At 34.4% G+C, this 16,764-nt stretch overlaps 1 protein-coding gene across 1 annotated transcript in view; it reads right to left on the reverse strand.

The window, feature by feature from the left end:
- The window catches only part of LOC111436648, a 2,976-nt gene extending 1,733 nt beyond the window's left edge, over nt 1-1,243 (reverse strand). The window contains exon 1 of the mRNA XM_023074363.1: nt 957-1,243. Within this exon, the coding sequence (XP_022930131.1) occupies nt 957-1,168 (212 nt within the window). The 5' untranslated portion in view covers nt 1,169-1,243. The remainder of the gene's footprint in view (nt 1-956) is intronic.
- Nucleotides 1,244-16,764: the final 15,521 nt, after the last annotated feature.

Consider the following 16,764-nt stretch of genomic DNA (forward strand, 5'->3'; position numbering starts at 1 on the left):
AAAAAAAAAAAAAAAAAAAAAAAAAAAAAAAAAAAAAAAAAAAAAAAAAAAAAAAAAAAAAGAGTCAAGCCTTGATTAAAGGGAGACTGTTCGAGGACTCTATAGGCCTCGGGGAGGCTATGTAGTGTACTTTGTTCGAGGGGAGGATTGTTGGGGAGGATTGTTGGGAGGGAGTCCCACATCGGCTAATTAAGAAGATGACCATAAATTAATAAAGGAATACATCTCTATTGGTATGAGACCTTTCGGTAAAACCAAAAGCAAAGCCATGCCCTTAACTTAACCATGAGAACTGAATTCTCAAACGTCGAACAAAGAATTTGTGAGCCTCAAAGGTGTAGTAAAAAATGACTCAAGTGTCAAACAAAGATGTACTTTGTTCGAGTACTCTTTAAGAGTCAAGCCTCGATTAAGGAGAGGCTGTTCGAGAGCTCCATAGGCCTTAGGGAGGCTCTATGATGTACTTTGTTCAAGGGGCGGGAGTCCCACATTGGCTAATCAAAGAAATGATCACGGATTTATAAGTAAGGAATACATCTCCGAGACCTTTTGTAAAAACCAAAAGTAAAGCTTATGTTCAAAGTAGACAATATCATATCACCCTCCATAATTCCTAATCGTTCTTCTTAGTCTTAGCTACCTGCCTAACAACCAAACAAGAAATGACAATATGCACAACGTCCAACCCAGAAACTTCAAGCGATCAAATATCAAAATAACAACACCTTAAGCATCCAATCATCCATCTATTTATAAACATTGATAAACTCTCAAAACAGATTGAAACCCAATTCCAAAACTCCTAACATCGCTAATATCAAGGCTAGATCATAAAAAGAACAGCCACTCGGACCATCAACATCAACAACCAGTAAACATTAGGCGGCCGAAACAATGATATTGCAGCAATTAAAAGAAGAAAACAATCAAGAAAAGAGATATAGAAATCAAAATACTTGGGCCATTGACGAACGCCGAGTTCAGTAAGCTTAGATTCAGGCGGATTCTTCTCAACCTTGATGCCCAGCCTCTCAGTCGCCATGGAATCGGCTCGAATCTGAAGTGATGGTGCCGTTTTCGCGAAGTTCAAAGATAGGTTTCTGGGTTTACTGAGGGAAGTGGGCGGTTTTAAATTTAGTAATGAGAAACCGTTCATTGCGGAAGCCATCGCAACACCCAAGATCCTCACTATTTGGTTTCCCCTATTTTTAGGGCTATATTATCAATTATCCTTTTGCCCATAAATCTGTTCTAATGCCACTTGGAATTGATTTCATCGACTCCTACCTTATCCGGAATTTAATTTTTTTTATTTTATTTCAACAATTTGAACCTTAGAAATTTTTGTTAAAATAAGATTAAAAAAAAAAAAAAAAATACTCCACCACTAATGTATACAAATTAGAAATTAAAAAACATTTGTGAGATCACTTATAACAATATAAATGGATGTCCACTGGTAGGACCTATCTCAGAGAGGGGATTCCTCGTTTAGACGGAGGACAAAGAGATTATAGAGTGTGCTGATTATTTATAGTTTAATCAATTGTTATACATGGTAAACAATTGATTAAAAAGCTGGTATGTTTAATAGATAATTATATCGGTTAAAGCTATATACGATAAACTAAACTGTATATATACCCCTTAGGAAGTGTTTTGAAGATGTACTTTTTACTATTCTCTCTTGTTGTATATACCTGAAGGCATCAATATAAGCTTTTAGCCAATATTTCTCCTGTTGTTTGTGTTCATCTAGATCGAGTGTGTGCGTTATTGTGCAATCCTAACACTGGTATCAAAGCTAGGTGAAATTCACCATGATTTGTGAAGATGGAAAGTTCAAAGATTTAAATTGAGAAGTTCTGATGGATTCAATTTCGGTTTCTGGAAGATGTAGATTGTAGATTATCTGTACTAGAAAGATCTTCACGAACACCTGTCGAGGGTGAAGCTAGATACTATGACCATGGAGTAGTGGAAGGTCAAGGATTGCCAGGCCTTAGGGTTGATCTAGTTGATGCTATCTAAAAATAGGGCGTTCAACATCATTAAGGAGAAGACAATGTTAGATCTGTTGAAGACATTGTCGAATATGTACGAAAAGTCGTCGACTATGAACAAGGTGTATTTGATGCGAAGATTGTTCAATCTACAAATGTGTGAAGGTGGATTTGTTGCTCATCATATATATGAATTCAGTATGATTGTAAGTCAACTAAGTTCAGTGAAAATTAATTTTGAAGATCAAATTAAAACATTGATTTTGATGTCATCTTTATCCGAGTCGTGGGATACTGTTGTTGCCATGATCAGCAGTTCCCGAGGATTTGAGAAAGTGAAGTTCGATGAAATCAGAGATGTAGTTCTCATTGAAAGTATTCGCAAGTGAGAAACCAGAGATTCATCTGGTAGTATTCTCCATGTTGACCAAAGTGGAAGAAGTAGTTCAAAGAGCCCAAACAAAAGTCGATCAAAATCAAAGAACTGTGAAAATTTTCTAAACAGACTAAACATAACGTATTGGAGTTGCGAAGAAAATGGTCACTTTCTGGCAGATTGTATAAGACCAAAGAGGAATCAAAATCAAAGAATCGTACAAACTTTCCAGATAAACCAAACGTAACGTGTTGGAGTTGTGGAGAAAATGGTCATTTTCGAGCAGATTGTACAAGATCAAAGAGGAAACAAAATCACAAATCGGAGGATGATAATGATTCTATAAATTCAGTAGAAGATATTGGGGATGCTCTAATCCTCAGCGTGGACAGTCCAATTAAATCCTAGATTTTGGACTCAAGTGCATCTTTTTATTCGTCTCCAAATATTTCATTCGTCTTCAAATAGAGAGCTGTTTCGAATTTCAACTATGGAAACTTTGAGAAAGCGTATCTTGCCGACAACAATGATTTGGAGATCGAAGGAAAGGGGATGTCTGCATAAAAACTCCAACAGGAAATCAGTGGACTTTAAATGATGTCAGATACATTCCTGGTCTCAAGAAGAATCTGATCTCTATTGATCAGTCGGATTGCACAGGTTATGTAACAGAGTTTGGAAAGAGTTCATGGAAGATTGTGAAGGGTGCTATGGTGGTAGCATGTGGCACAAAATCTGGAACCTTATAGGGTGTATAAACATGATTGTTATTGTTGATGGTGCTTCAAATTCAAGTCTATGACACAATAGACTTGAACATATAAATGTCAAAGGAATGAAGATGTTGGCTGCGAAATAAGTTTTAGAAGGTTTGAAATCTATTGATATGTGACCTTGTGAGAGTTGCATTATAGGCAAACTGTAACGAGTTACCTTCACAAAGAGTGCCAGAGAAATGAAGAAAGTGAGGTTAGAAATGATCCATACAGATGTTTGTGGATCATCTCCAGTTTCATCACTGAGTGGATTAAAGTTCTATGTCATCTTCATTGATGATTTCAGCAGGAAAGTATGAATTTATTTCTTGAAACACAAGTCAGATATGTTTGCCACCTTCAAGAAGTGGAAAACTGAAATTGAAAATCAGATCGGCTTGAAGATCAAATGTTTGAGGTCTAACAATGGAGGAGAGTACGACAAATCAGAAATCAAAACATTTTGTGCAGTTGAAAAAATTTAATTAACGATGACAATTCTCGATAAAACAAGACAAAATGGTGTTGTTGAAAGAATGAACAAAACATTGAATAAGTGGGTAAGGAGTATGAGGATTCATTCTGGATTGCCAAAAACATTTTGGGTCGATGCTGTAAATACAACAGTCTACTTGATCAATAGAGGGCCGTCAATACTCTTGGAGCTCAAGTTGCCAGAAGAGCATGGTCAGGAAAAGAACTCAAGTATTCTCACTTTAGAACTTTTGGCTGCATTACGTATGTTCATGTTGATCCAAAGAAGAGTGACAAGCTTGATGTTGAAGCTATGAAGTGCTACTTCATAGACTATGATTTTGACATGTTCGAGTACATGTTTTGGGATGACAAGAATAGAAAAGTTCTGAGACATTGTGACGCGACTTTGATGAAAATGTCCTATACAAGAACAAAGAGAAGAAAGGTTTCGGGACAACAAAGCAAGGGGGAGTTGAGGTTACATTGCAGAAAAATTCATTACTTAAGAAACTTCTAAGACTGTTGCTAAGGAACTAGAGGTAGAGCAAGTGACACCTAAGCACGTGTTGAAAAGATCATCCAGAGCTATCAGAGTACCAGATAGGTATGTACCTTCATTACACTATTTGTTGCTGACTGACGAAGGAGAACTAGAGCCCCTTGATGAGGCTCTACAATTGGAGAATACAACCAAGTGGGAGCAAGCCATAGTTGATGGGATGAGCTGGATGTCTAGGCTTCAGAATTATGTTGCTCCTCCATCTACTGAGGCTGAGTACGTGGCAACAGCTGAAGTTGAAAAGGAGATGATATGGATAACATACTATCTAGGGCAAGAAGCAGCACGAGAATATTCTTCATGCAGATAGTTAGAGTTCAATACAATTGGTGAAGAACCCAGTCTATCAAAGACAAAAGATATCAGAAGACGATACTACTTCACTTACAAGTTATTGAAAGATGGTGATGTGTTAGGAGAAGATAGAGGGTGCAAAAAATCTAGCAAACATGTTGACAAAATGTGTTGATGTTGAAAAATTGAGGTTGTGCAAAACCTCAATTGGTATGGTACAGCGAAGACATTGATAGTCGTTTGAGAATGAAATTCTTGGTTGACTGGATCAGACTTCAAGTAGGAGAATTGATGACTGGATTAGTCTCCAATTGAAAGAATTGTCATGTTATGAAACGTGTTAATTATTTATACCTTATTCAAGTCTTATATCTAATAAAGCTTGAAAATGGTCATATGCAGTCAATGACTATTTATAGTAAAAAGCTGGTAGAACCATATATAGTTTATATATAATATATAGTTATATTTGTTACCGTACACTGAACTCTCTATATATATAACTTTTAGCTAGTGGTCTGAAGATGTACTTTTCACCTTTTTTATATTCTCTTATAAATATCTGAAGTCATCAATATAAACCTTTAACCAATATTTTTTCTACATTTTCTCTCTTATTCTCTGTATTCATCTAGATCGAGTGTGTGCTTGTTGTGTGATCCTAACGAAGACATTTTTCACTGTAAAACAAATGAGGTTGGGAACGATATTATATTCTTCATCTCCATCTCTGCTCAATGCCCCCCCGCCTTGCCCCATCTCTATCCTGCTTAATATAAATATATTTTCAAAACACACACACAGATATGCTTTGTGGCTATATTAAAAAAAAAACAGTTAATTTTCCGACTCTAGTTGTAACATTTAAAATAAAATTATGTTGGATATTTTTTGAATTTTAAAAAAGTATGTTGGTAGCAGCTTATGAAATATATTGATTATATTTGTTAGAATCTTTTTACAATTTTTTTTAATAAGGATTATATATAAAAAAAAAAATGAAAACTTTAAAATAATTTTTTTTTTAAGAATACGAAACGAGTAAAAATTACATGTGGGGAACACGATCTCTACAATTTTCTACTTCGATCCCCACAAAAATAAATGAAAATTTTTATAAGATGGAGAATGGAACAAGTGGCCGAGATAGGGACGGGGAACCATGTCCCTGCCCCGCACGTGGACATCTCTCATCAGTAGGGTAAATAGATGTGACGAATGATAGGTAAAAATTGATTATGTTTCAACAATATATTTTTAAAATGAAATAAATATGAAATAAAATTAATTTTTCCATAAAATTATAAATAGTATAATGTACTTACTCTATATTACATATTAGTTGTCAAGCCAATTTTAATTATTTATTTTTATAAAAAATATTTTTTAAACAATTTCAAAGTTTATGATTTTTTTAATATCCTTTAAAATTCAAAGGTATTTTGTAAAATTTAACTTTTGGTATGAAACACAATGAATATTTTTATGATTTTTTTTTGTTAAATTAGAAATTTAATTTCAAAAGTTCATATTAAATAGGTCTCTAAATTTTAAAAATTTGTCTAATTTAAGTCCTTAAATAGTTTATTTTATAACTAATAGGTCATTCAACTTTTAATTTCAATACGTCTTTAATTTATTCACTTTTTTTTTTTTAATTTTGAAATTTAGATGTTTTAATAAATACATTTTTTTTTGTTTTGTTTTGTTTAATAGGTCATTAACTTTTTTTTAAAAGGTTAGAATATTTGGTTGACATACTCTTTGGATTATAATTTTTTTAAAATTGTAATGGATTTTTATTCTAAAATAGTATTGAAATATTTATGAAAGGTCGAGATAATATTGTAACTTTTGGAAGAATATGAGTTTTAAAGGAACGATAAAGTTTAGGAGTACTATTCCGTAATTTGGCCCAAGGTTTACCATTCCTATCACTTTTCACTATAGATATGGAGGTCAAAATAAACAATCTAGGAGTAACTAATCATGTAAGAAAGAGGTTGAGGTCGAGTTCTCTCAAGATAGATGAAAAAATCCTGACAAACGAGCTCACATTAGGGACCAATGATGAATAATGGGTTAAAAAAATCATAAACTCGCCCTCGATAGGGCCAAAGGTGGCACACGATGAGGTGAACTTCTAACGTCTAGATTAACCAACAACCATGCCTTGGGTAAGAAAAAAGGGGTTGTAGTTAAGAGCTTACATCTTTTAGAGCTAGAGTGGTTGAAGTCAATGTGAGTTGATGTAACAGCCTAACCTACCACTAGTAGATATTGTTCGCTTTAGCTTGTTGCATATTGTTGTCAGTCTCACGGTTTTAAAACGCGTCTAGTAAGACAAGGTTTCCACGCCTGAGAATCCACCCCACGTGGGGTTCCAACGTCCTCGCTGGCATACCGCTTGATGTCTGGCTTTGATATCATTTGTAACAACCCAAGCCTACCGCTAGGAGAAGGAAAAACCCAAAAACCTTGAGGGGAACCTCGAAAGGAAAAACTCGAAAATGACAATATCTGCTAGTGGTAGGCTTGAGCTATTACAAATGGAATCAGAGCCAGACATTAGGCCCACAAGGAGGCAAATTGTGAGATCTCATATCGGTTGGAGAGGGGAACAAATCATTCCTTAAAGGTGTGGAAACATTTCCCTAGTAGACGCATTTTAAAACCTTGAGGGAAACAACGGAACGAAAAACTCAAAGAGAACAATATCTGTTACCGGTAGACTTGAGCTGTTACAACGATGTGCTTTTTTCATGCCTCGCCCCATTAAATGAATTGAAATCATGAAAAATGTATAAATTAGCTTGATGGGAGGGTTTATAGGTCATTTCAAGTGAATAAACTCAATTATCCAAGGCAAACATCTAAAGGGTAATATTAGACACTAATTGTTGCCTCGTAAGACCAAGAAAAGAATGAATTATACATCAAATTTCTAAAGGGTAATATTAGACACTAATTGTTGCCTCGTAAGACCAAGAAAAGAATGAATTATACATCAAATTTATTTTCTAAAACTGAAAAATAAAAGCCAAAGACTATTCTAAGCCAAAAAGAAGGCTTAGGTCGGTCACTTTTTGTAACACTCAGCGTATTCGAGACAGATCGAGTAAAGTGTATCGACTTTTATTCTTACATAGCAAAATGAATCTTAAGGACTAGTTCGAGGTCAAAAAGGCGTGGGCGGGTTATTTTTTGGCAAAGGTCGCATATCCAGGATTAACAAGTAGGGGTGCATTTTTTTAAATCGAAGTTCATGTCCAAAATCACCCAATGAGATAGAATATAAACGTGAGCATGGGGGATAACTCTAGTTTAGGGTTTGTACGTGTGCAACCCATATAAAGTCGCTACTACATGCATAACATGATTTTTTTATGTGGAAACATTCATTTAAAATAATTCATAAAATGATGTCATAGACTTAACCGTGCACAATAAAGCTTAATAAAACAATGAAAAATAAACAACATAAAATTTAAATAAAACAAAGAAAAGATTTCTAATCTAAGGGCTACAAAATAAATAAAAAATTCAATTAACTTAACACAAGTTTCATGGTCTTCAACGCGACCTTGCTATCATCCGTACAGGGGTGCCTTACCTTTACCTGAAATGTAAGAGTAGCACATGACTTGAGTATTTTAAGAAATACTCAATAAGTGACCCTACTATTGGGGTCGTGAAATGCGAACACATGCAACATATTGGGGTCGTGAAATGCAAACACATGCAACATAGTGGGACTTATCATTTAAAACATCATTCCATTATCTTAGGTGGCTTTCCAGTCCAAGCTAAATTGGATGTGTAGTGCTTCTCTACACATAACCCACATGTACGAATGTGACCTACCAGGTGGGCTCGCACACCTCCTGGGCCTGCTAGTTGGGCTAGCACTTGCTGATGGGTTATTGCTGGACATCCAGAGGGAATAGCAACCGTCATATCATCATAACAAACATGATGGACATAATTAGCTTCATAGTGTACATGTCTGTACTCATCATAATGGAGAAAGTTTCCTAATGTATGTGAACACATAGTTATGCATGAGGTTCCCATATTTCCTATCATGACATAATAAATGATGTAAGAAATTCTCTATTCTTTTATAGCATGTTAATTTAGTAATTATGTATACATAATTCTTATACATTTATACCTAACATTGCTTCCATGATATGACATAGGGAGGTTTTGTATCATAGATTTCCTTATTTCAAAACATATCATGAATTTTGCATCAGATTTCTTTGACAGCCACAATCCACCATTTTCCTACACGTTCTAACAAGATTACCCATAAGTTTGATGAATAAATCGAGTGTTGAAGAAGCCCCAAACATCGATTCCTAATCCAAGCCGCCATTAAAGGAAGAGATTAAAGCTTGAAAATCCAATCCGAACCTACAAGTAAATGCTTTAGGAGAGACAATTCTCATCCGATTTTTGCACCTCCAAAGAACATTTCCTTAGAAGACCATGAAGGCTAACAAGCCCCGGAGCGTGTCCAATCGGAGAAAATCGTTTTTAGGTAAAATTTGAGGGTAATGATTGAATTCTCATTTGTAGTCCATTTTTCTTAAATTGAGCCTTTTTTAGCTTAAAAAATTTGAGTGTTTTTTATGAAGAAATTGAGAGCTAATACATCCTAGATCAAGGGGCTCAAGAAAACTAAATTGTGTGATTTTGAGTAAGTTGTAGACTGGGGAAACAATATCAAAATTGAGATCACACGCTTAAAGATGTTCCTCCAAAAATAATTTATTTAGCTAGAGGAAAAAATAAGGAAGAAAATCCATGAAGAAATCGAGTCGTGAAAAGCTCTAGAATCGGCTACCCAATAGAATTTTATATGGTTTGAATTATGGCGAGGAAAAGTTTTCTAGTGAATTTTGGAGGTGAATAACTCATGCCACAATCCATGAGAAGGTATGAAATCAATCCCAGCTCTTCCGTGTAACACCATCATTAAGTTTCATGAAGAAATCGAATGGAGAAACGTTGTAAACGAAGCCTTCAAATATGTGATATCAACGTTTAGTTTATGAATTTCTCTTTCTCGAAATTCTTCTAAATTCAAGGGCTACGGGTAACCATTTTCTTTCAAACTGGTTTCTATATATATTAAGATATATTATTTGGAGAATATATTATAATAATTAATTATAGAATATATCTTACCTATGGTAATCAGTTAATTTTTTTCTTCTTATCGATAGGAGTTGGTTAGTAGTATATTTTATCTTATAATTTGATTAGTAGTATATTTTATCTTAGGATTTGATTAGCAGTATATTTTATCTTATTCTCAATATTTAGTTAGTTGTATATTTTTTCTTATTTGTAAGTATTAGTTGTATATTTTTTCCTTATTTATAAATATTAGTTTGTAGCTTGTATTCTATTTAAACGTTGTGAACATAATTGAAGATCGTACTTTCGATCACACTTCTATTTCTCATTCTTGACATGGTACCAGAGCACCGATTTTGGTGTTCTTAAATATCAAAATTTCCTTTATGGAGGAATTAGCCAAATCCAACTTCAAAATTTCAGATATTGATTTAACACATTCTTATTATATTCATCACTCGGGTCAGCCAGGATATTCACTTATTCCAATCAAATATTCACTTGTTCCGATCAAATATTCCAATCAAATTAAATGGAACAAATTATCAATCTTGGGGTAAATCAGTTATGCATGCTATTATTGCCAAAAAGAAAATTGGCTTCTTTGATGACACAATTGAAGAACCATCTCAAGATGCAAATTCAACCGAATTTGAACTCTGAACTCAGTGCAACAATATGATAATATCTTGGTTAACTTATTCAATTGCAGTAGATATCAATTATTCACACTAAGACAACTCATCAAGTGTGGGTTGATTTTCACGATCAATTCTCATAAAAGAATGCTCCAACAATTTTTTTATATATAAAAGTCGATAGCAATGATTCATAGGGAACCATGACACTGTCAACATATTTCACAACTCAAAGCACTTTGGGATGAATTCGAAGCATACTGCACACCATTTACCTGTAATCAACGCCAAATACATGTTGATCAACGAGAAGAAGATAAGTTGATACAACTACTCATGGGGCTCAATGAGTCTTATAAAACGGTGAGATCTAACATATTGATGATGACTCCATTACCAAATGCGAGACAAACCTATTCATTACTTGTACAAGAAGAGATGCAGTGTAAGGTAACTTCTGAACCTACTAAGAATTTCTCGATTGCATCAACACTATAGAAGAAAACAACATATTCAAAAATTCACCAAGGACAAATCATGTGAACACTCCAATAAAAGCGGTCATGCAGTTGATGAGTGTCAAATCCTTAAGTTTCATTGTAAATTTTGTGGCGAGGTAATTCATAATGGATTTTCTGTTTCAGGGTGGAAGATTTTCTTTTTTTATACTGCTTTGTGTGGAAGAAAAAAGCAATGTCGTAGAGAAGAAGCCATTGAAAGTCTATTTACTTGTGTGATTGCCGAGATACGCAAATGTCTTACTCAAAAGGATAATTCCGATAATATACGAGGTTAATCATCTGATTCAATTATGGAAGGCATTATAGAAAAAATAGACCAATGGCGCTTGAACAGGCTAATCCATCCGCCTTGTTAAGATCTCTTCTACGATGAGAATCATCTGTTTTTCCCCATTTTGATTGACCTTGATCGGTCCTTGCTGGAAAATTCGGCCCCAGCCTCGTTGCCCAGGGGACATACAGAAGATCAATGTCGATAGAAAAATAATTTTAGAATGGCAGTACAAGTCAATCAACGCAACAATCGTGTATATCGATCATCTGCAAATATGGCCGATGTTTTTCAGTTGAACAGAGAAGAACAGTCATCTAATTCCATAACAAATTTTTCTTCTAAACAATTACAACAAATAGCACAAGCCTTATCTACACTCAATCATCTTCCTTCTGGTAATTTTGACAATTTCATCAATGTTACAGGTTTGTTTCCAATATCTAAATTATCTATTAACTCTGCTAGTTCTAATTCATGAATTCCCGATAGTGGAGCTACGGATCATATAATATCCAAAGCTTCTGTTATGACTGAATCAAAGCCTGCCACCATATCTACAATAAATTTGCATAATGGAGGGACAACACATGTGCCACATACTGACAATGTTTCATTTAATCCTGACCTTATATTAAACAATGTTTTATGCGTGCCTTCATTCAATTTCAAGCTAATGTCCATCAACAAACTTATCAATGACTTCAAATATTATGTCACCTTCTATCCTGATTCTTGTATTATGCAGGACTTGGCTATGGGAAAGATGATTGGCTCGGGTAAACAATTTTGAGGTCTCTATCATATTTCTTCCTCTCCAATCAAATCTGAAGATTTGTGGCATTTATGCATTAGTAGTATATTTATCATATCTGATTCGTGGCATTTATGCCTAGGTCATCCTTTTCTCGTTTTAAATTTCTAGATGGTCAATTGCATCTTAATAATGCTACTTTTTTTTCATAACAGTAGTATTTGCCCGTTAACAAAACAAACAAGGTTGTCTTTCCCAAGAAGCTCAATAACAACCTATTCTGCCTTTGATCGGTTACATTGTGATGTTTGGGGACCACATAAAATTCCTACTCATTCTGGTTTGCGTTTTTTTCTCTATGTTGTTGATGATTTTACTCGATGTACTTGGATTTTTCTTATGCAACATAAATCAGAAGTACATCATTTGTTAATGAACTTTGTTGAATTCGTTCAAACTCAATTTCATACTACTATCAAGATAGTTAGATCAGACAATAGGACTGAGTTCATATCTTTGCAACCATTTTTTACTTTTTGTGGCATTGAATTTCAGCGCACTTGTGTTTATACTCCACAACAAAATGAAGTCATAGAATGTAAGCATCATCATATCCTAAATGTAGCTAGGTCTCTTCTCTAGTTACAGGTTCCTCTTAATTTTTGGGGAGAGTGCATTTTAACTGTTGTTTATCTTATAAATAGAACACCATCACCATTGTTATCTAACAAGACACCCATTGAAGCACTCTACAAACGACCACCTACATTTCATCATCTTCAAGTTTTTTATCGTAAATGTTATGCAACTGTAGTACATTCTAAGCAAAAAATTGAACTCCGGGCAATTTCTTGTGTTTTCGTAGGATATACTTGTGGTCACAAAGGTTACAAGTTGTATGACATGCAATCTCACAAATTTTTTATCAGTCGTGATGTTAAATTTTGTGAAGATGATTCTTCTTTTTCATCAGCTTCACAAACTTTAACATTAGCTCCTTCGAATCTCATTTTACCACTTCATGATTCATCCTACTCAAACATCTATTCTAGTCCTCCTCCACCTTCTATTCCTTCACATACTACTTTGTCGTCTCCTCCACCTTCTATTCCTTCTCCAGATTCACCCACTAATTATAATCCTATCCCACCTGATACATCAGTTCCACTCCGATGTTCTACTCGTACCAGACAGCCTCCAGCTTGGCATAATGATTATGAGATGTCTTCTAGAGTCAATCATATAATCTCTAGCTCAAGTCCCAGCACTGGCACCAAGTATCCCCTTCATCATTACCTTTCATTCTCTCATTTTCTCCTACTTAACGTGCTTTTCTAGCACTTATTATAGTTCGAACAGAACCTAAAACCTATGATGAGGCAGTTGGTGACCCATTATGGTAAGCAGGCTATGAATGATGAAATTGCAGCTTTGGAACATAATCATACTTGGTCTCTCGTTCCTCTACCACTTGGCCATAAAGCTATTGGTTGTCGTTGGGTGTACAAGATTAAATACAACTCTGATGGTTCTATTGAACGTTATAAAGCTCGACTGGTAGCAAAGGGATGCACTCGGGTTGAAGGTATTGATTACAAAGAGACATTTTCTTCTACAATGAAACTTGCTACACTTCGTTGCTTACTCACTATTGTTGCTGCTCGAAAATGGTTCTCTCATTAGTTGGATGTTCAAAATTCCTTTCTCCATGGTAATCTAGACGAGGAAGTCTATATGTCTTTACAACCAGGTCTTCGCCGACAGGGGGAGAATACAATATGTCGGCTCCATAAATTTCTTTATGGATTAAAACAGGCTTCTCGCAATTGGTTCTCCATATTCTCTACCATTATACAAAATACAGGCTACACGCAGTCTAAAGCAGATTAGTCTTTATTTTCTAAGAGTAAAGGTACTTCTTTCACTGTAGTTCTTATCTATGTTGATGATATTTTGTTGACAGAAATTGATCTCAAAGAAATTCAACATCTCAAGACTAGTTTACCTGAGAAATTTCTTATCAATGATTTAGGAAATTTGAAGTATTTACTAGGCATTGAATTTTCTCGGTTTAGAAAAGAAATTTTTATGTCTCAAAGAAAGTATGCTATAGACATTCTTCAAGACACAGGTCTTACAGGAGCACGTCCAGAAAATTTTTCTATGGAGCAAAATCTGAAACTTTCTTTAACAGGAGGAGAGAAATTGAATGATCTAAATAAATATAGACGGTTAATTGACAGATTAATATATTGAGCGCAGATATCATCTCATAAGAGAGATTGTGCAACGAGGAGATGTGATCGTCACAAAGATAGCTTCAGAGCACAACATTGCTGATCCATTTATGAATCCCCTCACAACTAAAGTGTTTGAAGGGAACTTAGTGAGTCTAGGACTATGAGTTATGTAATCTGGGCAGGTGGGAGAAAATGCATGGGTACGTGATGCCTTAGTTTATTGTATCTATGTCTTTCTCTCTACTCAACATTATAAAATCCCACTAGAGTTTTAGTCCAAGTGGGAGTTTGTTGGGTTTTATGTCCTAAAACTCATAGTTTGTAAACAAAAACATATTTTATTTTCAATAAAGTTATTATTGATGTTTATTCAGTAAAGATCGTTATTGAATAAAGTGAATTTTACGATCATTAATCTAAATCCAATAAACTAAGAATACTCTGGCTATAGTATGATTACTTGAATTATATTTAGAGACATAAGAGTGGATCAAGTTCAAGTATATAGTCAAAATGATCTATAGTACAGGGATAAGGCTGAGTACCTTATCCTGGGGACACTATAGATGCGGGCCACTTTTGTATATGATATAAACAATGTGATCACTAAATTGTACATGTGGAGATATGTGAGTGGGGGCGTCCTATGCAATGAGTATTGCATAAGATCGGACTATGAAGAAAATCACTCTCACTTTATAATGTCGTATACTGTTGAGACTGATTTTTTTCACTCGATGACCTAGGTAACTCGACCTTAATCCTGAGCTAACTATGAACTCCTATTTATTTAGAATTATTCTTAGATTTATATGGGTGAGAGTGGCCCGAGTTCGCTGACTCAATAAGCCTCCCATTTCAAGGGTAAGACTGGGTGAATAGCTGGGGACATAGGGTGCAAGATAGAATTTACTCCTACCGGCTTTTAGGGATAGTAGAGAGGTTGTTCCCTTAAGTACTGACTCCAGGTCTTGAGCAAGGGGCCACACCCTCTCATTGGTTTGAGAGGGATTCAGTTTGGTGGTTGGACCACAAACCAATTGTTCATTAGAGAATCTGTGGGACTTAAGGAACAAGAAGTAACTTTAGGGGTAAAACGGTAAATTGATCCAACTCTAGTTACGAACAACATGTGAAAGATCAACTTACTAATCATGGTTATATCAAATGGACAGAAATATAGCTTTAGTGAGGGGAGTGCAACTACTAGGCTATAGTGGTGTGTCCTAGTAGTTAACGAATGTTGGTTTACAGGGTTAATGAGTTTAGCCGGTTAATCTTAGATCGTTGGAGCCCATGATCTGTAGGTCCATTAGGTCCCCCTACTAGCTCATATCAGACTAAACCTTAGAATAGTGTGACGAGTGAGTTCGAAGAAGTTTGTACCTGCAGGCGCGACACATGGTGCAGTGAGATGCAAATGCGTGTTTTTTGGTGATTGAGTTTTTTTTGTGGCTGTTACCGAATTTGTTTGTGTTTCATTTTCCAAAATGGTGTATAAATTCAAATTCACTTCATTTTTGTGCTTGAAAATTTTCTAGTAAATCTAGACTTTAATATCTAGGTTGACGTCAATATTTTATTCTTCAATAACAACTTTAATATTTTATTTAGATGTACTCAGTTTTAGAGTAGTATTACAGTAAGCACACAACTCATATAGAAAAGAAAAGATTTCATCTAATGTAAGGCGAAGGTGATGGATTTGTCTAAGGACTCCACGGATGAATGAGCTCGAATACCTTTGTATGACTATTATATAAAGAAAAACCCTTCTTATCTGCACACCAAATGCACTAGAAATAGTCACATCGGTATTGAAGCCAAATATGACTCTCTGGCCAAAAAACCTCGAACTAAAGCTTCCCATAATTGCTTCTAAAGTTGCACCAAAACAATGTTATCTCCCAAAAATTCTCATTGAATTCCCAACTGTATTCCTATTTGAACCAAAGAATATGCAACCCTAAATTAGAAAGTTATGTTAGATGGGCACAACTTTAATTGAAAAGGAAAAAAAAAAAAAAACTATAATGATTTATACAATTACATAGTCAAATGTTCAATTAAATAAAAATTCATAAATATCAATTTGTGCATAATTCAACTATGGGAGACCATATGCATCCATGAAGAGGTCAAGTACTATTCAAACTCTCTACCCATAAATTTATTAACAAGAAAATAAAAAAAAAACAAAAATTAACCCAACCTAAAAGAATGTGTAATTAAACTCTTAAAGATAAAAAGATAAATTGTGACCATAATTTTTCAATAATCAAATTTATATTTTCTATTCAAACTTGTATTTTTTTCCCTAAATTGAGATAAAAAAAATGAACATAGATCTAAAACTGTTTGGATATACATAAATTTAGATATACATAAAATAATAGGGTCTCGTTGTATAATTTGTCATCGTACAACACCCTTATTTACCTAAATCATCGTTTTTCGATTTGCAATGGACCAGTAAAGGCTCGTCTTAATAATTAAGAATTGTCACTTTCCAAGAAAGTGAATATTATCTTGCAAAACAAGTGAAAACATTAGAAGTTGAGGAAAAAGTTAATAATAAAATCACACAAATATTATTTATAGCCTTCATTTTTATCAACTTAGAATTTGTCTGTGTTTCATTTGGATTCTTTTGAACCATATATATATATATATATATATATATATATATATATATATATATATATATATATATATATATATATATATA

This window comes from Cucurbita moschata, unplaced genomic scaffold (assembly GCF_002738365.1).
Source record: "Cucurbita moschata cultivar Rifu unplaced genomic scaffold, Cmos_1.0 Cmo_Scf00058, whole genome shotgun sequence".
NCBI classification, from domain to species: Eukaryota; Viridiplantae; Streptophyta; class Magnoliopsida; order Cucurbitales; family Cucurbitaceae; genus Cucurbita; species Cucurbita moschata.